This window comes from Patagioenas fasciata, chromosome 5 (assembly GCF_037038585.1).
Source record: "Patagioenas fasciata isolate bPatFas1 chromosome 5, bPatFas1.hap1, whole genome shotgun sequence".
NCBI lineage: Eukaryota > Metazoa > Chordata > Aves > Columbiformes > Columbidae > Patagioenas > Patagioenas fasciata.
This window is the reverse complement of record NC_092524.1, coordinates 52,288,676-52,312,760: the sequence shown is the minus strand read 5'-3', so window position 1 is coordinate 52,312,760 and position 24,085 is coordinate 52,288,676. Positions and strand designations below refer to the sequence as shown.

At 35.8% G+C, this 24,085-nt stretch overlaps 1 protein-coding gene across 9 annotated transcripts in view; it reads left to right on the top strand.

Annotated features, from left to right (window-relative positions):
* Nucleotides 1-24,085, top strand: part of EML5 (EMAP like 5) — a 118,447-nt gene that overhangs the window by 50,254 nt on the left and 44,108 nt on the right. For all 9 annotated transcript variants that reach the window (XR_011739417.1, XR_011739416.1, XM_071809536.1 and 6 more), the window contains exons 12-24: nucleotides 988-1,094; nucleotides 1,482-1,600; nucleotides 8,076-8,262; nucleotides 10,102-10,207; nucleotides 11,420-11,513; nucleotides 13,313-13,413; nucleotides 15,797-15,999; nucleotides 17,080-17,191; nucleotides 18,234-18,361; nucleotides 19,118-19,259; nucleotides 21,179-21,331; nucleotides 22,138-22,269; nucleotides 23,249-23,337. Coding sequence is in view for 7 of the 9 variants with exons in the window: in XM_071809536.1 (XP_071665637.1) it covers nucleotides 988-1,094; nucleotides 1,482-1,600; nucleotides 8,076-8,262; nucleotides 10,102-10,207; nucleotides 11,420-11,513; nucleotides 13,313-13,413; nucleotides 15,797-15,999; nucleotides 17,080-17,191; nucleotides 18,234-18,361; nucleotides 19,118-19,259; nucleotides 21,179-21,331; nucleotides 22,138-22,269; nucleotides 23,249-23,337 (1,673 nt within the window). In the remaining 2 variants the exon portion in view is untranslated. The remainder of the gene's footprint in view (nucleotides 1-987; nucleotides 1,095-1,481; nucleotides 1,601-8,075; nucleotides 8,263-10,101; nucleotides 10,208-11,419; nucleotides 11,514-13,312; nucleotides 13,414-15,796; nucleotides 16,000-17,079; nucleotides 17,192-18,233; nucleotides 18,362-19,117; nucleotides 19,260-21,178; nucleotides 21,332-22,137; nucleotides 22,270-23,248; nucleotides 23,338-24,085) is intronic.

Genomic DNA, 24,085 nt, shown 5'->3' with positions numbered 1-24,085 from the left:
ATTTCTGTATATTAAGTGTAGTTTAGATTCCTTGTTCCTGGATACATAAACTTAATTTTGGCTGTCTAACAGTATGTGCAACATCCATTTTTTGTCACATTCTTGATAATTATCCTGTTACTAGCTTTTCTAACGCTTTGATCTGCTACCTTTGTCAGTAACAATGTTGTTTTTCTATAGATCACTGATAAAATGTTGAATACTATAACTCCAAGGATGGCTCTTTATTGCATGTTTCTAGAAACATTTCTTACTGAGGAGTGATTCTGTCTTTGCAATTACATTTTGAGATCTTTCAAAATCCATTTGTGTTCTAACTTGAATTTGTGTCTGGTTTCTTAATCAAAAAATGTGCAACATTCAATCATAGGTTGCAGAGAGATCCAGATATGCTACCATTTATCAGCCGGGACATGCTTTTCAGTTTCTGTTGGAATTAAACTCTGTGCCACAACATTATCTGGCTTTCCCGAGATGTAAAACATAAACATTAAATTATTACTTTTTTTCCTCCACAGTCACCAAAAATTTTACCACTTCCTTCTCATATATGATTTTTTTTTTTCCTAATCTACCTGAAGAATTACTGCTTACATCAATGGCTCACCTAACCATAAGTTTCTCGTTGAAGCCCTTTACTTCTCTTGTTAGTTTTCTGCAAGTCTTAGTTTCTCCTTTATGCTTGTTACTTCATTCTCTTCTTTCTTCCTTTTCTCCTAACATTAATGTTGATTAAATAATTTTAAAGAATGAAAAATAACTTGCTCCCAAAACAAACAAAAAACCAATCATCCTTACAATTTGGCTTATTTCTACTCTATCATAAGAATTAATCCTGTCAGCCTGTCAATTATTAGCAGTTTATGTTGTAGTTGATCTAAGCATTGCTTATCAAATTAGAAACATCGAGCAGTTATTATAGTTCAAACACTTTCTGCTCTGTGATTTAGGTTGCTTTATTTTCTGTTTCTGTTTCCTTGATGGCAGAGAGTCTGGTTGATTCTAACAGTGATGAATCAGATTCTGATCAGTCTGATGTTCCAGAGCTGGACTCTGAAATTGAGCAAGAGACCCAGATCACCTATCGTCGACAGGTAAAGGTTTTCGTTTGGATGGCAGTTGGAATGCTTCCCAGGGTTTTAGTTGGAGTTTTATGAAGACCTGTTGAAATCTGACACCTGGGGAAACTGAGAGCCAAGCAGGAACTGACCCAAACCTTTAGAATTGTTATTACCAATTATCAAAATATTAAGATAGAATAGAGGAAAAAAAAAGTGATTACATGTGTTCCTAGCACGTTCTGCTAGAGTCCTGGTTGTAATTTAAAAACCAATTACACTATACAATAACCAGCTACAATTATTTGAGGTGTTTTTTCAGCAATGTCAGTGTAACACTTTTGTGGGTGATAACTGTGGCTGAATTCTCAGAAATGTGCTTTTCTTATGAATCTCTGTTTATAAGTGCGCTCTTTCTTAAAGGTTTACAAAGAAGATCTACCTCAACTCAAAGAGCAATGCAAAGAAAAAAGGAAAAGTGCAGCTTCTAAGAGACGAGAGCGAGCGCCGGGGAACAGTATAAGATTACATTTTGTTCATGGGTATGAAAAGTAGGATTCTTTAAAATATACAAGCAGGCTGTACAAAATCATGTTTTGTTTTGTAGATCGGTGTTAATAATTTAATAATCTGATGAAAGATTTCTAGGTCAGTTGCTTTGTGATTTACTGTTTTATTTGGTTCTGTAAAAATAAATTTACACTAAAATAATAGAAAGCTTTGATGCCATGCTGGACTAATTCTGAACATGAATTCTGAAGTGAATTTGCACTGAAAATTCAGCTGATACTTATTATTGGAATATTACCCATATTTTCCAGTATCTGGAAAGTAATAGTTTTCTTTGGTGTGTTATTTTGGAAGCTATGAGAGAGACTTAGCATAGTTGAAGATGACTGGGTTTTCTACTAAGTGGTGTTGCTATCAATGTTTTATTAAAAAAAAAAGTATAAACTCTTTGTTTGTATCTAATCTGAAACAATTTACACGTTCCTCTGTTAGTTCAGGAGTTAAATTTAATTCTTAACAGGTCCAGTAAGTGTGTTAGAATGCAGTTTCATTCTTTTGGTGGTAATTTGAGTAACAAAATGATTTTCAGATGCATCCTTGAAATCTTATGATTTCATCTTTAGGATTGGTAATCTCCCATAACTCTTCATAAGTGAAGACATTTTCATCAGGACAAAGATGTGGAGTTTTAAAGAAAACTGGCAGTAGATGTCAGTAAGTTAGAATAATTATCAGAAATATAAATTCCCTTGATAAAAAGTAAACCCAAATCCCTTATTAAGTTAACTGTTGGAAATCAGGTAATACTGTGTTTTCCTTTCAAAAGATACCTCTTTGCAGAAATACAGCTTCTTTTTAGAGACGACTAAATGCACCGATAAGTTGCTGATACTGTCTGGCTTTATAATGACACAAGGAGTTTTAGAAGGCCTCCACTTGGAGTGCGTAATAAATTATTTGGCTAGGAACAGTTAATCATTCAACTCAGCAATTGTGTCTGTAGAAGACACGGAGTCTGATGAATAGCTTTGGAAATAATGGCAGCTGGGAAACTAGCTAGAGAGATGGTTTTTTTATATTTCTATTTTTGGCTCTCCAGAATTTTCAGTTGAAGATTTTTATATCTCTGTAGAAATGCATTAAGGTGGCTAGCTGTATATAGTCTTTAAAGTTTGGTCTAAGAATCAAACCAAATGATCCTGAAGAAGATGTAGCACAAGCAAGGGCCCTGGATCTTTGGGATTATTGTTATTTCCTTCACAACAGAAGTGAAGCTTGACCAGAATATCCAGGAATGACCAGAAGTAGAATGTCCAGTTGAGTTCTGTCTGGTTACCCAATGAGCATCAAGGAAACTAATGAAGAATCCATGCTGAACAACAGATTTTTCTCAATGTCCAGGCTGTTAACTTTAAAGTGATCCACATCCAAGTGAGTAATAGGCATATTCTCTGATTCAGGAAGTCTGCTTTGCTTCATCTTTCTTTAGCTGCAATGGAAATGTCTTGGATGTTCCTTGAAAGTGTGAAAAGTGGTGCTTTTTTGAACTAGGGGAGTAGGAAGCTCTTTTCCCTTTCTTTGTTTTTGAGCATGTTGGTTTTGTGTTTTGAATTTGTCACCTGCCTTGAAAGATGAACTCTTAAAACTCCTGCAAGAAATCTTTTAAACCTCTGGCTAATTTCTGTTTTGGAAGGGAATAAAAAAATAATGCAGAGTATGTGAGCCAGCCACTGACTAATGTGAATGAGGAGGTAACTTGTATTAGCAGGTTAATCTTTAAGTGGATCTTTCTCTGAGATCTGATGCAATCATGGTCAGACATATATTAAAGTGCTGTGCTAGCTTGGCCTCTTTTTGGCTATTCCTGTATTTTCTTTCTGCCGTGTCTTTGACGGTGGTGGTTCAGAAACATAAAAAAGATATATCTTTTGAGATATTCAGAGGAACTCCTTTCTCAGACTCAATGCTTGTAAGACTTTCTTTATGCTGGCAGGGAATAAGGACGCAAATATAATGTTTATGTCCTGTATTCTCTCAAATCTATGCTGCTGAAATCACAAGAATGATATTTTTTTAAATATTAAAAGGATTTAAGGAAAATGTAGTTTGAGTTTCAGGATATTCATTGAACCAACCTTATCATAAGATGAAATTTGATTATGGTTTCAAGATGACATGGGATTTCTCATGTTCTTAAATGAGAGTCTTGTGACACTTTGCATGGATTCCTACCAGAGGGCTACAAATACCATCCGAAGTGAGCAGGCTATGAGTGGATCCTGATGAGAAAACACTATTGCCATATGGAAATAAAATAAAAAAAAAAACAAAGAACAAAACGAAACCAAAACAAAACAAAAAATCACTGCCTTTGTGCTAAAGACTCTGACCTCAACTGTGTTTATTTTGACATGAATTCTTCTGGAGATTTTTGTAGGAGTGTTGCACTACATTTGGAAATTTCCCATATAGACTTTGAAGAGTAACATAAACATTTTGAAACGCTTACAACATCAGACAAACTATGGACATTGACTCTTTTCCCAGAGAGGACACTGCTTGTGAAGTTGCCTCTTAGTTGGCTATGGATGTGTAGCTTGCAACTGTGGGTAGGATCAAGGTTCGGGTTAAAGAATTTACAATTGTGCGCCTAAAAGTAGGTGGGTTTATGCGTGTATCTAAATTTCTGTCACAGTCAGTGGCAATCGAGTCAGTAGTCAGTGGAGCATAAGGAGTGATTTGGCTCAAGTGAAACTCAATTCTGACTGGCTGGTTGGCCAGGTTCACTTGACTATATTGACCAGAACACTTGATTAAAATACAGATGTTAATGTATCTGACACACATGTGAACACCTATGTTTACATGTCTTAATCCCAAAGTAAATCCAGTCTCTGCTCTTCATTGTCTTGGTCATGGCAAGATTGTTTTCCTACATAGCATTGAACTAGCTGTCTTTTCTTCTTAAAGTTACTGTCATATTAACTTGAATCAGTCCTGGATCGATGGTTTGAATAGCTGTTGCTGAAGACCACTTGAGAAAATCAAATATTGCTGAGTGCAGTGTTATGTTTATTGTGCCGCCTTATGTATTATCCAGTAACTATGATGCAGAGCTTGCTTGCATTAGCATTCAGTTTCTAGTTGCTAATCAAGATGCCTTGTTAGTTACTTCTGTGGTTTGTTTTCTGCTTGCTAAGAAATTGTTTCTTTTTGTGTTTTTTTTCTGAGATTAGCTAATAATTTCAGTTCTCAATTGGTTTAATAATATGGGCATGTAAGTATTTTGTAACTGTGTAGCATATTCTCAGGGAATGATCTTTTACACTGAAACATGCTTCCTTTTCATCTTTGCTTGAACTGTCTAGGTCCATCACTTTATCGTTCTGCTGAAACACACCTGTGTAGTCAGGGAGTCAATAAACGGGCATGTGGGAAAGACTAGATGTATTTAACTGGGTTACAAAATATCTTTGTTTGCACTGCCTGTTACTTTGCAAAACAAGTTTAACTTTAATTGTAAAACACTGATTGCACACCTCTTTATTTTTTTCTATAACTGGAGGAAGTGAACTAAAATCCAAACTGTGATATATGGCATTAACATATTCAGTTTCACGATGCTTAACCTAGGGTGATTGTTACAGGAACTGGGAAAATCCTCAATTTCTGGGTTGCAGGTAGAAGGATCTGAGACCCTTTTGTTGTCTTAGTGCTTTTTACAAGTGACTGCAAAGCTTCTAAGAAATTGACCAGTGTCCAGTATTTCTAAAGCATTATTTCTTTCATCATATGTATTTTCATAGCTGCTTTTCAAAATATTATCATTTAGAGTGAATATTCAGCATTTTTGTATTATTCTACCCTTGCAAAAGAAATCCAGTCATTTTAAAGGAGCACAGTGCAGAGTGAAGCACAGAAGTACGATACCTGTGCCACGATAGTCCAGATACCTTCTTTGGCACCTTTATCGTCCCTGCACCTCACATAACGTTGTCGTGCCTTTGAACTGTTGCTGTTCCATACTGTGATAGGTTATTTTTGTTTTATTTCTTCATAGTTACCGTAGGTCATTGTATATTATGTCCCTTTAACAACTAGTGGCTGGGCATGAAAGAAGGAAGCAGCCAGGCAGGGCAAGCAGGCTGCACCTTGGGTCAGGCAGAAATCAGCTTCAAAACATCCGTATGTGTTGCTGCAGGGGGAAGGGTATCGGTGGAGGAAGAGCGAAGCATGGTTGAAGAGTATGGACCTCTGTTGTGAGTGTACATTGTTGGCCACTTTGAGAAGAGCAGGGAGCAGACATAGATCTGAGCCTCAGACCTAATGCAAATAGAGACATTTTTCTAGAGACGTTGAAGGGACAGTAAGTCAGGAGATGCTGAAAAGTTTCTGGACTGGGATCAAACATGAATTTAAGAAGCTGCCTATGAGTACCAGTCTAAACAGTGGGTAGGAGGAAGTCTGGCATACAAGCCTTTCTTTCTGTGCTGTCACACTTTTGCTGGTTTAAGAAGTTTACTTTGCTTGTTCGTGATCTAATGAGACCCAGCTTTGGACTTCACAGTATCACAGACAGTACAAAACTGGGAGCAGTAGGGTGCACCAGATGGCTGTACTGCCCTCGAGAGGGACCTGGGCAGGGAGGAATCTCAAAACTTCAGAAGGGGGAAATGCAGCGCTCTGCATCTGGGGAGGAATGGACCTGGACCATCTGATGGTCTGTTTAAAAACTTCGTGAGATGATTTTAGCAATTTTTCTCTAATCACATATGATCTGAAAGAAGTACCTTTCCATGTAGTGTAGATGAGCCAACAGAAACACAGCGTGTTTGAACCTGCTTCAGGTATGTGCCGTGATGTTTACCAGTAATGCGTAGGTCTAGTACTTGTGAACATGGATCCATGGCTGGAGTTTTCAGAATAGTATCCATTAGGGTAAAGTTGATCAACTGTCTTAAAGATTCATTATTTGACCAGTGGAAATGGTTACACTGTGTACATAAGGAAAGCTATATATAGTTTTATGAAAAAGTTTTCTACCTGAACTGCATAATTTCTGTGTCATTTAAACCTTTGAAGTGTCTCATATGCAGTAATTGTCTTAATGCTATCCCATTTATTTTGTGTATGACAATTATTGATATTTGTACAGATGCATCTTTGTTTTGGTGATAAAGACCTGCACTGTTGCAAAAAGATCCTGCTTTGGTTTTCTTCTTAAAAATAATATCATGTGTTCTGATGATACATGCTTTTTATTAAGTAAATAAATTAATATCATAACAGGCATTGGAGGTTTCTGTTAGCTTGCAGTTGCTGATGATGAAAGCTTAGTTATTTTGTTTGCAAAGAATGACTGGCTGATCATCTTCAGGGCTTCTTTTCAAATACTTCAATCAGAAGTTGGGTGCAAAAATACTTAAGTAGAGTGTTATGATCCCTAAATAAAGATAACTCATGGCCAATTCAAACGTATTCAAGTGTCATTCCCTTCCTATAAATTTAGCTATATATTTAGAAATATAACCAGACTTTGCCTGCATCTTTGTAAAATAATTACAAAGTTGATGTAATGAAGATCAGTAAGAACAAGGAACAGAAAAGGGTTAGCCAAGGAATTAATAGCACATAAACAGGATATATCAGGAGTATGTAGAGTATTGTTTATATCAGAAGAAAGGAAGGAATTGATGTAAGTTACACACTTTTAAGTGTTACCTCCATTGACTGCCAAGGATGGCATTACGAAAACACTAATTTAAAACTTGCTCGTTTGTTTAACCTTTTTTAGGTTTCTTGGCCTCTTAAATTATTTCTGAGAGTAACAACTTGCCTTTTTGAAAATGCCACCGTTGCTTTATATGGTTTACTGAATCTTAATCACAGCTGGGAAGAAAGGTGTATGCTGTGATAGTGCAGACAGGCCTCAGCTGGGAATTGTCCCACTCATGTCAGTTGCTGTACCAGTACAGAAAGGAGACAGGTTTTCCTTCAGAAGAGAAACTGATCTGGAAGAAAATTTGTGCATTTGTTTCTGTTAGCAAGTTTCCAGAAACTTTCAGTTTTATTACATAATATCTGTGTTGTCCACGTTCTTGTGGAAACATTTGCTGCCTGAGTTTTGAGCACTGAGAGATAGAAAATGTCCAAAGTGTTTTTTCTGACTGTTTCGTTTAATTACAAGTTGCATGCCCGAATTCTCCATGTGATCTGGAAAAATTACTAGCTATTACTTCCTCTTCTAATCTAGTTGTGGAGAGTTAACTATTAAATAGCAGCCACTTTCAAACTAATGCTAATAGTACTAATGTTTGAATAGTAAATGAAATTGGTAAATTGGTGTTTCTTTGGGAAAATATGTTAATAATCTTAAACCACCAAAACAGTAATTGGTAAGTCATCTGAGTTCTTACGTGTGCGACACGTGTCTTGCATAATTTTATCTCAAAGTTTCAGTTCATATCATTATGACCTTGATGAACAAACTTCGTTTTCTTTAATTAGTTACAGAGGTTACGACTGTCGAAGCAATTTATTTTACACTCAGACGGGTGAAATTGTATACCATGTCGCAGCAGTGGGAGTGGTGTACAATCGACAGCAGAACACACAGCGCTTTTATCTAGGTCATGATGATGACATTCTTTGCCTTGCTATCCATCCCTTAAAGGACTATGTGGCAACAGGCCAGGTAGGATGTGTGTTTATCTGCAATAAGAATCTGAAGTTGTTACTGCTGAATTTAGAAAAACCTGTTTTGGAGGAAGGAAGTCCAGCCTTTGGTTATTCAGGTGAAGGACTGCATTTCTGTTGCAGATGGAATCTTGTTAAAAAACTCCCAATATACCTGGTTTTTCCAGTTCTTTATATGAATTATGATGAGCCTTTAATTGATAGATTTTTTGAACCTGTTTTTTATGTAAGAATAGATTCATATTTTTTATTCATCATTATGTTGCTTCTTCATAACAAATGGAGAAAATGCACAATTAAAATGCATTTTTTTTAGTATTTTAGTTGTGAAGTTAGATATGTTACTATTATATTCATGTATTAATACATAACATGAAATCAGTTGTTACTACATTCTGGCATTTCAGTTTCATGCATTATGGTTTTGGTTATTGCTTATGGCCAAACTATTTACTGTTTGTACATGCAACATGGGTATGGACCTTGCTGAAGTATTTATAATAGTTCATTTTATCTTTCACCAGACAGTATTTTTAGGTAAATTTTATTTCACTTCTGTTTTCTGACAAACATATTTTCCCATTAATGTTTATATACCAGGACTTGGAAGATTTGAATTGATGTTTCAAGGGTTTAAAATTATTATTTATGTTATTATTATTAATAATGATAAGAATCATCATCATTATTACTGCTATATAATAAATTGGAGAACATGTGAACTGCAATTTGTAACAGAAATAAGCTTCTGCTTCTAATACCCTTAATTTGTGTAAAATTGTTTGAGATTAACATAAATCTGCAGGACAGTTTAGAGATTAAATATCTAAATTTAGAAATTGATTCTGTTTAATTTTGGAGTAGTAAAGACTATGAATAAAAATGTATCTGGATTTACTATATTGTAAAATAGCTTATGCTATCAACAGAAAGATGCACTCCACTATATACTGGTTTATATATATATATATATGTACTATGTTTCGATGTATACTGCATTACCTGCAGAAATTAGGTAATGCAGTAATCAAATAGCCCATGCAACACTGGTCCAGATTATCCTAATAGTGGATGATACCAAAAGCAAATGTCACCTATAAAGTTTGTGGGAAAAAAAAAAGATACTGATGCTCGTTTTCTTCAGTCCTGCCCCTGGTCTTAAACACAAGACAATGTTCTTCTGGTTTTGCAGCCTCTTCTTGTTTAGTGAGGTGCAAAACCTTTGGAATAGTAAATCATATTGTAAGTATTGACTAATAGTATTTGTACATAGCTGAAAAGAATAAGCTATATTTGATTTCTTATCAAGTTCTAGTTACCTGGATTAGTGCCATTCTAGTGGAGATGACTCCACTGGTGTCAGTGACTTAGAATCTGATGTGGGCATTTGAAATGACACCAGAGAGCAACAGAAGCCACCTTGATTTCTCAAATGTTAAAGTAGCTTACATACTAGCAATAAAAATAACATTTTATTTTTAGACAGGGAATGATTGATAGCGAATTGATGGAATAAATTTGCCACAGTGCAATCAACGAAGGTTGTTGTTGTTTTGTGGGTTTTTTTTTGTTAGAGAACTCTATTGTAAGGTTAGTTAATTGTGATTAATGTCCCTAAGTTCCCTGGGGGGGAAGAATGAGCCAGCTGGGGAATGGTGTTTGTAAAGCAGGCAAAGGTATAATATGTTGCTAGCCAAACAGGTAATACTAGGAAAATTTTATCACTGTAAATTTTTTCAAATACTTCTTAAAGTGTTTGCCAATATTTTACTTTTAAACAACTGTGTGAAGTAACTGAGACATGAAGAAAAATGGTTATAAATATGTATACTTTCAGGTTGGTCGAGATTCCTCAATACACATTTGGGATACAGAAACAATAAAACCACTCTCAGTATTAAAGGGCTATCACCAATACGGTGTTTGCGCTGTTGATTTTTCAGGTAATAAGTATTTATTTGTTTATTTATATACAATTTTGCTTTTATGTATGAAAATACAAGCCAACCAGTTCTACTGAGAAATTTGGAATGCCTTTACACTGAAGATTTTCTATTGAAAATATTCTCCAATGATCAATGTCAAATGAGACTGTCTTAAAGCAATTGTTCACTAAGAAGAGCCGTGGAGTCCTGCACGTCAGGAAAGGCAAGAACAGGTTCTGTGCCATTTAGTAGCTGAGCTGATCACTTTGGAATTTCATTTGGTTGTATGAGGCAGGTGAACACGTCGTGAGTGGTGTGTCTGCATTTACAACTGTGTTAGCAAATTTTTGAGCAAGCTGCTCAGGTGTGTGCTTTTTGGTTTTTTGGTTTTTTTTGTTTTTTTTTTAATCCTGCAGGCCAGCTGGGTGGCACACGAATATATTCAGAAAGTCCCATTATGGAGTTCTTCTAGGCAGAAAATCAGCCTCTCTCTCCACCTTATACTAAAATAACAGACTGTCAGTTAAATCTCTCTGCGTCCCAGGCATTGAATTATTGTACCGGTTTTACATTTCCTCTTCTCCACTGGCTTCTATTAATTCTTTAATGGTTTGGATTTACTAGATAGGATCTCTTACCTCACAGTGAAGATGCATGATCGCGAAGATGAGAAGTTTGGGATCTTTGATGCTTCTTACCTTTTTTTGGTTCTCCTTTTTCAAGACAGGGATCTCAGTTCCCAAATTCTGGCATGGATGCGTAGCAGTTTCAAAGACGGGTACATGTCAGTTGTTGATCATGAGTGAGCACAAATAACTTGGAGCTTAACATGGGATACATGTCAAAACTCACACTATCACTAAGTTTAAGGGCATTTCATAAACTTCCTCGTATTGTTTAAGTGCTTTCCTCTTTAGAAATGAACAGGGATTTTCAGTATGAACAGAAAATTCTGAGAACAGAACCAGGGATGGAGGTTTTTGTGCATCTATGTCAATTCAGCAACTAGCCGAACAAAGGATTTGATACAAATCTAAGTGCAGTTTTCAGATGGAGTGACTTGAAGTCCTAAATTCCATCCACCACTCAAGTTTAAAAGCAAACAGATCACAGATGTCCCTCTAACATTCTAGTCACTTTGCCAGGGTCTGATATTCTTTAATATGGTTTCTTATTATTGTAACATAATATTATCTATTTATTCTCTTAATCATACATTTATTTTTCTAGCGGATGGGAAACGATTGGCTTCTGTTGGAATAGATGACAATCACACTATTGTACTCTGGGACTGGAAGAAAGGAGAAAAGCTTTCAGCAGTAAGGTAGGAATTTAACTTTGTTGTGAAATTTGTATCTAAATTTACTCTCAAATTGCAGTATGCAAAACATATTCATTAAAGAATAATAGTTCTCTAATAAATAAGCAGTTTCAATCACTTAAGTGATACAAGCGATAACATTTAGCACAGCCTTAAAACTTTCTTTGGAAGAAAATAAATGAAGTTCTAAAAGAATCAGCAAGAATTATTACAGTGACAGCTCAATGGGTGAAGAAAGAAGACATAGAAGTCAAAGTTTACTTACATTTATTTGATATATTCTGAAATAATTGCTTTAAAACTCCCTCCATGCACTTCTGCTGGCCCTCCCAGAGGTGCTGATGTATGTTCTGCTTTTCCAGTCTCTTTTCATCAGAGTTCATCTGTTTCTTGGGATGGTAGAAGATGGAAGAACTGGGATGGAAGAACTGCAGTTCTTCTTCACAGTTCTCTTTTCTTCAAGGTTCTTTCCTTTTCCTTTCTGAGTCCTGAGCAGCCTGATCTAACTTTGAATTCAGCTCTGCTTTGAACAGGAAGTTGGACTAAATAACCTCCAAAGGTTAAATACTTTGGAAGTTTCTTTGACTCTGCACAGATTATTTCATATATGTTTATTAAATAGAGTTTTAATCTACAAGATAGAATCTCATTTCTAATGTTGAGTAATGGTTTTGAAATCTATGATTTTGTTGTTTCTAAGGATCTATTGCTCTAAATAGGACACTAATATGAGTGGGTTTCTCCCCCACTCTGTCTGGATTCAGTATGTATACTCTAAATATCGTTCTAAATGGGTTTGAAAGGGATTTATTATTCTCTGCAGATAAAATTTTAAAAGTATCAATTTCCTTTTTATCCAGTAATTTATTGCTCTTCAATGACATTTACTCTCATGCACCTTTTAAATGTGCTTTGAGTTTCTTATTCACTGAGGAATGAAAATCCTCTATAGATGATGTAGGTTATTTTTCAGAAGCCTGGTTAGCTTGACTTCTCTGAAAATATTGGTTTGTGCGTCTCATTTTTTGACTTTTCATGTTTGTTTGTTTGGTTGGTTTTTTCCCCTCCTTTTTGCTACTGGTTCATTTAGTGGTCTGAAAAGAAGGTAAAAGATTATTGCCACTCCTGAACAGGGAGCAAGAATTAGGGATTAGAGGCTCTTCTGCATTTTAAAGAAAAAATATTAGTAAGCATTTCTTTCCTTGCATAGATAGCACACGTAGTTGAAAGCTGTTTTTCAGACTATAGCACTGAAACAAGGCATTGGTTTTATAGAAGCATAGTAAGCAATCTAAACCACACAATGTTTGAACGTTTTTAGAAATAAAAGAAATTTCCATTTAAAATTGATGTAGCAGCATATGTATTATTCTAACAAGAAGAACAGAAAAATCATTTGAAAGGTGGGTGAGAACGGCAGTTTATTGTCAAATGAGAGACTTATTTAAAAGATACACAGCTTCACACCTTTTAAGTTTCATGCTGAGCTGTCAGAGATCTTGATGCTGTATACCCAGACTCAATAGACATCTATGTTCTTTTGTGAAGAATCCTCCACCAGTGGATTTCTGAAGAAACAGAATCAACTGCTTTGGAAACTGAAGAGTAATGGAACTAGAAGAGGGCTCAGGATGTTAGTTCTTCAGTTTTCTTTCTCCTCATGATAAATTATTGTTAATGATTTGGAAGTAAATGTTAGCAAGGTAGAGAAGGTATATGTTAGCAAAAAAACCCAAACCAAAACTCATTTAAAAATATGAATAGTTATATTTTTATTTAAAATATTTTGTTTTACATTTCAGGGGAAGCAAAGATAAGATTTTTGTTGTTAAGATTAATCCTTATATACCTGATAAGCTGATCACAGTTGGAATTAAACACATGAAGTTCTGGCGTAGAGCAGGTAAGGAAACTTTTCAGAATTACAGCATTTTCTGTTACTTAAAGTACAAATACTGTATCTTTTAAAGTCAATTTCATGCATCAAAGGCAAATATTTCTCTATCTATCTCTCAAAGTTAGCTTTGCCTTGGTAGAAATAACATTACTTGGCGTTATGACAGTAGTGGGAGTTCTATTAGAGTTTGCCATGGAGCTGGAGCTACTCAAGTAAAAAGGACCCTGGATTTCCTACTGTCAGTTTTTATATCAAATAATCATATAGCACAGCTGAAAATGTTACAGAGCTGCTCTAAAATCATAGAACAGTTTTTGCAAGAAAGACCTTTACAACATGTATGTTATGAAGAGACACGTGCCAGTTTACAGAATCACAGAATGTTAGGGATTGGAAGGGACCTCGAAAGATCATCTAGTCCAATGCCCCTGCTGGAGCAGGAACACCTAGATGAGGTTACACAGGAAAGTGTCCAGGCGGGTTTTGAATGTCTTCAGAGAAGGAGACTCCACAACTCCCCTGGGCAGCCTGTTCCAGTGTTCTGTCACTCTCACTGAGAAGAAGATTCTTCTCAAATTTAAGTGGAACCTCTTGTGTTCCAATTTGAACCCATCGCCCCTTGTCCTACCAATGGTTGTCACCGAGAAGAGCCTGGCTCCATCCTTGTGACACTCACCCTTTATATATTTGTAAACATTAATAAGGTCACCCCTCAGTCTCCTCTTCTCCAAGCTAAAGAGCCCCAGCTCCCTCAGCCTTTCCTCATAAGGGAGATGCTCCACTCCCTTAATCATCTTTGTTGCCCTATGCTGGACTCTCTCCAGCAGCTCCCTTTCCTTCTTGAACTGAGAGGCCCAGAACGGGACACAATATTCCAGATCTAGTCTCACAAGGGCAGAGTAGAGGCGAAGGAGAACCTCTCTCAACCTACTAACCACCCCCCTTCTAATACGCCCAGTTGAGACCTGTTTATTTAGATACCTCTGAAGTTGACAATTAAAACCCAAGATAAGGATCTTGCTTCATCTGAAAAATTTTTGAGGAGTAAAAAATACATTTCCTGATATTAGTGTAAACTTCATTATTTCAACCCTCAAAATGTATATAAAACCATACCTGTTATGGACGACTAGGTTATCTGCTAAAAATCTTGTAATTATTCATGCAGAACTTATTCCATCAACTCAGATGAGTCCCTCATGAAGGACTGCGAAAAGTCTGTGACCAAAAAACGATGCTAGTTTTCTCAGTTCTGACTCCAATAGAAATTAATCAAGATTGTCTGAGAGCAAGCTGTTGAAGTATATATAAATTATTAATTTTAACAATTGTGCTTGCTGTCTATAGAAAGAACAAAGTGCATCACAATGCTTACTGAATAAACTACTCTAATTTTTTAGAAGGAAATCTCAACTATGATAAAAGCCTAGAGATGGTGATTTTGAATACAGAAAGGAAATTGTTTAAAATGCTTCTTTTCACTGTGGTATTGCTCAGTCAACAGGAGTCAGATTTCTCTGATATTACAACCCATCTGTGTGAACCTGCCCTGGCGCCCTGGCCAGGCAGCCACAGTGTCAGTGTGAGGAGCAGAGTGGCTGTGCACCTGAACAAATGCCAGGGCTCTGAAACCTGCACCGGAGCAGGTGCACTTGATGTGAGAAGTGACACCAAAGTATGTGCTTGGGACCAAATTTTCATCTGTGCCAAGCGATGGCAAGCAGGTTCAGAGGTCTTGCCTCTGTAAATACGAGAACAGGACGATGTGTTGGATCTTCAGGGGCTTCTGTGTTATATCACATGAAGTTTCTCTGAGGATTGTGAAAATAAGAATCATCCTTTCTAGTAAGAAGTTACTATGTGTTATACCTGTCAAATGATTTTAGATACAGTATATTGAAGAATTCTTAAGTGTATATAGCTGTAATATTTCTGTTATACAGAGGCCAATATAGCAAACCTCTAAAATAAAATTACCAACACTGTCACTGGAAACATATGAAAATTATGGGATGTCAAGAATTAAACAAGTTAATTTCAGTAAGATTTTCTATGAATTGTGTGGTAGATGTTAAGTTTCTTGTTTAGATGCAAGTTTACAAATGCACTTTCTCTTTGTTTTATGTCCATGTGGGTATATGTACGTATTCAAATCCAGGTTCAAGCAGTAAGTTATAAGTAAGATTTGGTTTTGTTTGGTTTGGTTTTTTTTCTTGAAAGATGCCAAATAGTACAAACATTTTATTTTGTGAGAAGCCTTCTCAGACTCAGTTTTTTGGGGAGTGTGGGTAAACCAGAGGAAAAGAACTTGTTACTCTGAGTAAGGCTATATAGGTTTTGGAAAATAATTCTAAGCAAACATCTGATGACTTGTTTTTGATTGAAACAGGTGGAGGACTAATTGGGAGAAAGGGCTGCATAGGTGCATTGGGAAGAACCGATACAATGATGTGTGCAGTGTATGGCTGGACTGAAGAGATGGCGTTCTCTGGGACTTCCACGGGGGATGTGTGTATTTGGAGAGATGTGTTTCTCATAAAAACTGTCAAAGCACATGATGGTCCTGTGTTCAGCATGCACGCATTGGAAAAAGTAAATAAACTGCACATTGTTTTTTGATGACTGGATAAAAAAGTCTTTGAAGTTAGACCTTTCCTAAACTCAGGAATTCATGGTGTTTTTTCTATTATAGAAAAGCCTTGTGAGGTCCAGATTCAAAGTAGTGTTTTGTGCATGTCTCTATTTCTTGTTATGTAGCATGCTGTTTCTCAAAACCTTGTGGTCCAATGGCATCTTATTCAGTAATTTTCATGACCTCTTATTGAAGAAGTAATAGTAACTCATAATAAGTAAAAGTACTTTTTGATTTAAGCATCCATAACTTTAATGGATTATGTGAGCTTGTGAGAGAGGAAAGAAGATGATACTCCCACTCTTTTGTGCTGTATTTAACATCTACCTGTAGGAGCATTCACTCTGTAGGTCACCAAATACTGTCCTGATTCTCAACTTCTTTTGACTCAGGAAGGCCTTCTAGGCATGTGCTTAAATGGGAAAGGGTGTTCCAGTTAGATATTTAAAGTTATGTATATATTTGTGTTTTGGTGGGGCAGACCAAGTTACTCCACCTTCTGAGTTTCAGTATACTAACTTTGGACAAAGCATGTGTTATTCACGTTGCACAAAGCAACTTCTCCAAAGGAAACTACTAATTTTTTCAATAATAAGTATACTTGTTGCTTCATTAAATAACTGTAAGTAATTTTTGAAGACAGAATGGCACAAATATGCATATATTTGAACAATTTAAGCAGTAGCCAAATTTTTGTGAGTGGTACTAAGTTTGGCTTGGAGTAATGGGGTGAAATGCCAAAGGGATATTGAGGCTACATATCAGGAAAAAATATTTCAGTATGTCAGTTAAATTATCTTTCTAATATTGTAGAAGCTTATAGGTTAGAACTTTTAAATCCAGCCTGTGTACATGAACTGTGCTGCCTTTGTTAGGAGGAGAATTCAGTCACTTTGTTGCTCCTGATCTTTTCATCTCTAACATCTGTAGTTCTGTGCATTACAGTGTTGTATACAATCCATTTTTTGGTATTGCCAGAAATCACTGAAAAATTAAGGAAGTATAATAATGGATTATGACTTTTTGTTTGTTTTTTCAAGGGATTTGTCACTGGAGGAAAGGATGGGGTAGTAGCTCTCTGGGATGATACCTTTGAACGTTGTCTCAAAACCTATGCCATAAAAAGGGCTGCTTTGGCTCCTGGGTCTAAAGGTAATACAGACTTTATCCTATTTTTAAATTTTGTTTAAAATACTTTCTTTAGAAAACTTTTTCTGTGGAATTGCTTTACCCAATAGGAGGAGGTCCACATTTACATAACCAATAGCAATAATGACTTTTTTTTTTTTTTGAAGCTTTATTGATTCTAAATAAGTCATTTTTTCTGTCAGGAGAAGAATGGTATGTTGTAGTGTCTGTTTGCACATTTGGTGGGTACAGATCATATTTACCCTTTTATCTGCCTGAATTAATTTATTTAACCTTGAGTCTCTTACCACCGAGATGTTACGTTGTTGTTGTTTGGTTTGTGGTTTGTTTTTTTGTTTTGGGGTTTTTTTGTTTTTTTTTTTTTTGGTTTGTTGCTTCATTAAGTGTCAACCCAAGGACGGCAGGGATCCATCATGTGTGACAGTTACTTGACAAATGCCATCAACTCGGAGCATCCCCCACTTCCTTCTTCTTCCCCCAAAATATATATTGAGTGTGATGTCATATGGTATGGAATATCCCTTTGGGCAGTGTGGCTCAGCTGTCCTGGCTGTGCGCCCCCCAGCTTCTTGTGCACGTGGCACAGCATAAGAAGCTGAAAAGTCATTTACTACTTAGCAACAACTAAAACATCAGTGTTTTACCAACATTGTTCTCATACTAATTCCAAAACACAGCACTACACCAATGACCAGGAAGAAAATGAACTCTGTGCCAGCCAATATCAGGACAACCATAAATGCCAGCAATATAGTAGTATAGTTGATACTTCCCATGCACATATTTTCACCGAGATTGACAATAGCTCAGGCTGGTTAAACTTCAAAGATACTTGGTTGAGAAGAAAGATTAGTGTCAGCTGGGTAATTGCTAAATACTCCCAAATTAATCCAAACATGTAAGTTCTTCCATGCGGGAGTATGTTTTTACTTGTTTACTACTGAGTATCTTTTTCTACAGTGAGAACGTAGTGTGCATATGTATGAAAAATCCTCTCTAAGGGATCTTTGAGAGTCTTCTTTCTTCTAACATTTTAACGTTCTAGGTCTCCTCTTAGAAGACAATCCTTCTATACGTGCCATATCTTTAGGACATGGTCATATTTTAGTGGGCACCAAGAATGGTGAAATACTGGAGGTGGATAAAAGTGGACCGATAACTCTGCTGGTTCAGGTACATCTTTAAAAACTGTCAGATATTCCATACCACAAATGCAATTTTATTCTTCAAGTAAAGACTGTTGTGAAATAACAGTCATTTGAAAGTAGTGAAGAAGTTAGTGTCATGTCATAGATTTTTAATGCTAGAGTAGACCATTATGACTCTTAATTGAGAAAAACGTATCACAAATTTTTATGTACTAATTTGTTCAGCAAGTTGATCTTTTCTAACAGACCGAGATCTTGCTTCTGTTTAGAAAAAAAAAGAAAAAAGTGTGTGAAACAGTGGATCCTCCACCAAATTCCTGATTAACTTTTTTTGGGTATTAATTACTCTTTATGAAACAGACTGCATTTCTTAAGCTTGTCCACGAAACAAGTTTTTTACATCATCTTATGATTTTCTTTTATATAGCACTTAAATAAAATCTGTAGATCTTTAATTCACACTTCAGAGTGGTGGGTGCAATATGTAAAGAACTAGATGTTTTTAAAGAATGTTTTAGAACATAAGGTAAAGGAACAAATCTAGATGTGCATGAGGATTATTTCTTAGGGAAAAGATTTCTCTGGTACTAACTACTGCAATTTGCACTTAGACTGTAAGTATCAGGGTGAAGTTTTCTCCTGGTGTTCTACATTTCAATTAATATATTTCTTTACATGCATGTTCTCAGTTTTGTTTTGTTTTTTTTTTAACTTTCTTAAATGTATTATTTCATATTTCAGTTTAAAATACAAAGTCATCTGATTTGTTGTGTTTTTTCAGGGTCACATGGAGGGGGAAGTTTGGGGTCTAGCTACTCATCCTCATTTGCCTATTTGTGCCACTGTAAGTGATGACAAAACCTTAAGAATATGGGATTTATCTCCCAGCCATTGTATGTTAGCTGTTCGCAAATTGAAGAAGGGTAAGATGCTTAGTATAACAAAAAGATTTAACCTAATTCAGTTGACATTTACTAACACTATGAATCTTTCAAAAGCAAGACTGGATGAATTCCATTGTTTGTACAAATTATTTGTTGATGCTATGTTCATGAGTTATGTAGCCCTTAAAGTAATGAACGTGTATGAAAGATTTCTATGTAACCCTGTTCTTAAGATTATATGCAGTTGTAACATATTTAAGCCAGTGAATTTAAAATAAAATTTGAGCCAATTCACATGTTGCTTATAGCATTGCAAACTTCTTTGAACAACAAAAGACTTCAAATCTAGAAATTTTTGGAAGAAATCTTAGACGTAATTATGAATTTATCCTCTTTGTAAATGTTAGAAGAAGAATCTGGAATGTCAAGGAAAGAATAATCAAATTCTTACTCGTTCTGTACTATATAAATAAATTCTATTTTGACAGAGGGAAGATCTGTTGTGACATCATATAAGGAGATTTTTTTTTAGGGTTAGACCAGAATGGCCTAAACAAGCTTTTAGTGATATATTTGCTTTGCTAGACAAAGGAATACAATAGGCTTCATCTGTTTGGTGTTCAGCAAGGCATTTTGATCCAAACCTCATAGGAAGTTTAGCTGAATCACACAGAATCACAGAATGTTAGGGATTGGAAGGGACCGCAAAAGATCATCTAGTCCAATCCCCCTGCCAGAGCAGGAACACTTAGATGAGGTTACACAGGAAGGTGTCCAGGCGGGTTTTGAATGTCTCCAGAGTAGGAAACTCCACAGCCCCCATGTAGGAAGACTCATGAGCTGGCACAAGCAGGGATTAGACAAAGTTTCAAGTTGATGACATCTGCTCAAGTCTTAAAGCTGATATTTCTTAATATTTGTAAGAGTAGTTTTGGCAGTAAAATAAAGTCAGTGATGACTTAATTTGCTGATGAGACACATTTGGAGACACTTTGGTGATCTTAAAAATCAGCTGCGTACTGTACAGAAAGAGCTGGGTATTTCTACAGACTGCAGTAATGGAAATGAGATAATATTTGGTAATTAAAAAAGGCAAGACTTGATGACCGTAAGAAAAATGTATGGGTAACCTGAGGAGCATAAGCCTCAGCATGTTCTGTTTGATTGCACAATGAGAATTAGATGCGATAGTGAAGTATTTTTCCCAGGACATATTGAAGTATTCATGTAATTTACAAGAGACTAATCAGAATATTTGTGGTGTACACTTCTTAGCTGTGTTCACCTGAACAAAATTGAACTGAAAGTTGAGTGTGGAGAAAGAGGAGCTACAGGACAACGAATGAGAAGCTTTGCGATGGAGTCAGCTAAATAAAGGATTACTCTCTACAAGTTGATCAGAAGAAGAAATAGTAGGGAAAATATTTACACTAATGGAAAAATCTACCATGGAAACAAATCTATATAAACTGACCATAAATAAATTTAGATTAGAAATTTAACTGGTTTTCAAATGAAACTTGACATGTTCATTAAAGGGATTATATGACATAGTGACCATGATAGCAAACAACTGAATACATTGTGTCCAGAAGGTCTTTTACAGCCGTGTTCTCCTTACCAGACCAAATGGTAGCGAACAATTGGCACCAGATACTAAGCAGGAGAGCAAATTTAAAATTTATAGACAATAGTGATTAATCTAAGTTACTGATTTAGGACAAATGTCAATTAATATGCAGCTAAATGTAGTCTAAGATTCTGGGGTTGTGTACTTGTTGATTTGCCAATAGCTTCTCTGTGCTATCACAGGGTTTGGAAATGATCTTGGTAGCATCTAAAAAATTTCATGAGACTATAAATTATAAGAACAGCTTTCCTTTACTACTGAAAACATAAATAAAAGAGAGATTATACACTGTAAATGTACCTGAATGCCATTTCTGTATTCCTCGTAGGAGGTAGATGTTGCTGCTTTTCTCCTGATGGAAAAGCATTAGCTGTTGGTCTGAATGATGGAAGTTTTTTGATAGTTAATGCAGATACCCTGGAGGATCTAGTCTCATTCCAGCACAGGAAAGACGTTATTTCAGAGATCAGATTTTCTCCTGGTAAGTGATTTAAAATGAAGATTTTTATATCAAGGGTTTCAAAGCCAGCTATACAAACTTTAAAAAGTAAAAGAAGTAAAGATTTGTAGTACTCTTTCACATGTAATGAATAAGTCAGCAAGATGCATATTAACATTTTGAAAAATACTGAGTGTGGAGTCCTATGTTGCTCATTTACGGATGAGATTCTTGGAATAGGTTTGCTCACAGTAACCTCCTGAATGCAAAAGTCAATTTTAAATCATGAACATCCAGCAGCCCCCCAGGGTCCCTCAGGTGAGCTGCGTAAGTTTGGCTCCTCATTGAGGTTACTGTGAGCTGATAAGAATGCTTGAAACTGATGTGTCAGAAAGTTCTGGTGTCTTCTTTTTTCTTCTTTTCCCCTCTGAGGCTGGTTTATTTCAAACAGTACAGCTCTTATTTAGGAACTCAAATGTGTGGCCTAAACTAAGAATACTACTTCAGTGAAAATACTCTTCTGTAGGAGAAATTTCATGCAAATAACTGATACCAGGTCTCATGCAACATTACGTAAGCCTTACCGCTCTCTGAGTGCAATAAATGTTTAAAATGTCATCAAATAGTTTTTATTGTTTGTGAATGTAACGATGTAATGGTTCTGTATTTCATACTGATTCTGATTGTGTGATAGGAACATTAGTCTGTTGGGGACTATGTATAAATTAGCAAGTTCATTTCAAAGAAATCTGAGTTGCATATAGCTAAATTCCAGAATGTACTTACGTTTTATATACAGAGCACTACAGGTTTTGAAAATATCATGTGTTTCTACTAATGTGTTTTAGGGGCTGGAAAGTACTTAGCTGTGGCATCCTGTGACAACTTTGTAGATATTTACAACGTAATGAGCAGTAAACGAGTAGGAATCTGCAAGGGAGCCTCCAGCTATATCACACATATGGACTGGGACGTAAGAGGTAAGTAGCATTCATCCTAAAATTCTACTGGAAGATTGATTACATTATAGACTAAATACAGTACATCTACAGTATGAATTTGTAGTATTACTGACAGATTTGTTTCTTTGGTTTATGAATATGCTCACAGCATCTGAATAAATACAAACCCATTAGTTTTACTGCTATTTATGTATTTAGAAGCTGTGCAATTTGAAGTAAAGTAGGTAGTCTCTATAGATTAGTTGGTTTGGGATTTTTTGTACATCTTCTGTGTTTATTGTTTGACTTCTACTTCTTGAATAATGTAGTGAATAATGCAGTTGCATCTGTAGCTCGGGAATATATATCCTTGTTGTCAAAAATAGCAGAAAGACTGGATTTCCTGTCTTCCCGGGTCTTAGTAAGTGATCAGTTTGAATACAAACTTCACTCTGGTTTCATACAAAAGCAAGACAGTGCATTTGTGCAATCTGTCAGTTTCTGCTCTTATTCCTCTATATAATCTCTTTTGAAACTGACCAATTTAACATTGATTTGCAAGAGTGTTGTAAGTTAGCTTCCTTGAAGAATTTTGAAAACAGGAGAAAAACAGAAACATGCATGAGAATTTCCCTCACAAAAGAAGTAAGGGCAAGTGGAAGTCAGCTGCTTGGAAGCAGTGGTTGACCAGGCAGCCTGTGGGCTTCTCTGTCCGAAGAACAGGTGCATACTGGTCAGCCAGTTGTCACAAGCAAGCTCTGAATTAGAGCCGGTATGCAATGCATTATGACAGTTTTTGAAGAGAGGAGGAAGGACTGTGAATATAAGGGGTCAAAGGATCTTCAGAAGGCCATACTTCCAGATCCAGTGTTTATATAGGCTTCTTTCTCCAATGGAAACAAATAATTTGTGTAATGCCGTTAGCAAAAAAACTTTCAAAACAGCTTCCTTTTTTTTTTTTTGGTAAAGTGGAATTTTCTATTTAATGTTAATATGCAATATATAATGTATTTTATAGGGAAGCTCTTGCAAGTCAACACTGGTGCTAAAGAGCAGTTGTTTTTTGAAGCTCCTCGTGGGAAAAAACAGACAATTCCTACTTTGGAGGTGAGGCAATAGTCTGCCTTCTGAACTTGTTTGCAAGTTATGATACAACCCTCTATACCACATAAGAGGGAATGATATATAAGGTTATAATTTTAACTGGTCTATTGAAGAAGCTTCTGTTTAGCCATTTGCTGTCCTTTATACTTTTTTGCAGCCTGTTCAATTAGGTAATGTAATCAGAATGAGAAAATACAGAAGAGATACTGCATTTGTTTCTTTTGTTAAGAAATGGACATGGAGCTGACTTATGCACTCATAAAAATCTCACTGGGCTTCTGTATGCCTCTTTTGGTACCTAAACACTTTGAAAACCTGTTGCAAATTACTTAGCCCTAACCTTGCTGTGGTTTAGATAACAATACAATACAGTATACATAGGCAAGTGTAGTATATTGCAGCTATGATATTGTTTTGTTTTCTCAGTTGTAGAGCATTGTCATAAGGCAGAGAAGGAAAATGGATACTTTAAAAATCATATTTTCAGTGAGATTGAAAGGCAGTGTTGAAAAATGAAATTTATTTTCTGTATCCTGAAATGGCAGATGAGATCAAAAATTTTTAAATATTTCCTGAGATTTTAGAACTGGAATCTAATAGAGATAAAATTAAGGGTGTTGAATGAAATTCTGAATAATCAGAAAAAAGTCGTTAATATGTTAAAATATTTTCTTTTAGATGTGGTGTGTCTTTCAGTGCAAGGTGTTTTTCTTGAAATCAGATATAGGACAAAAGTGACTGGGAAGAAGCA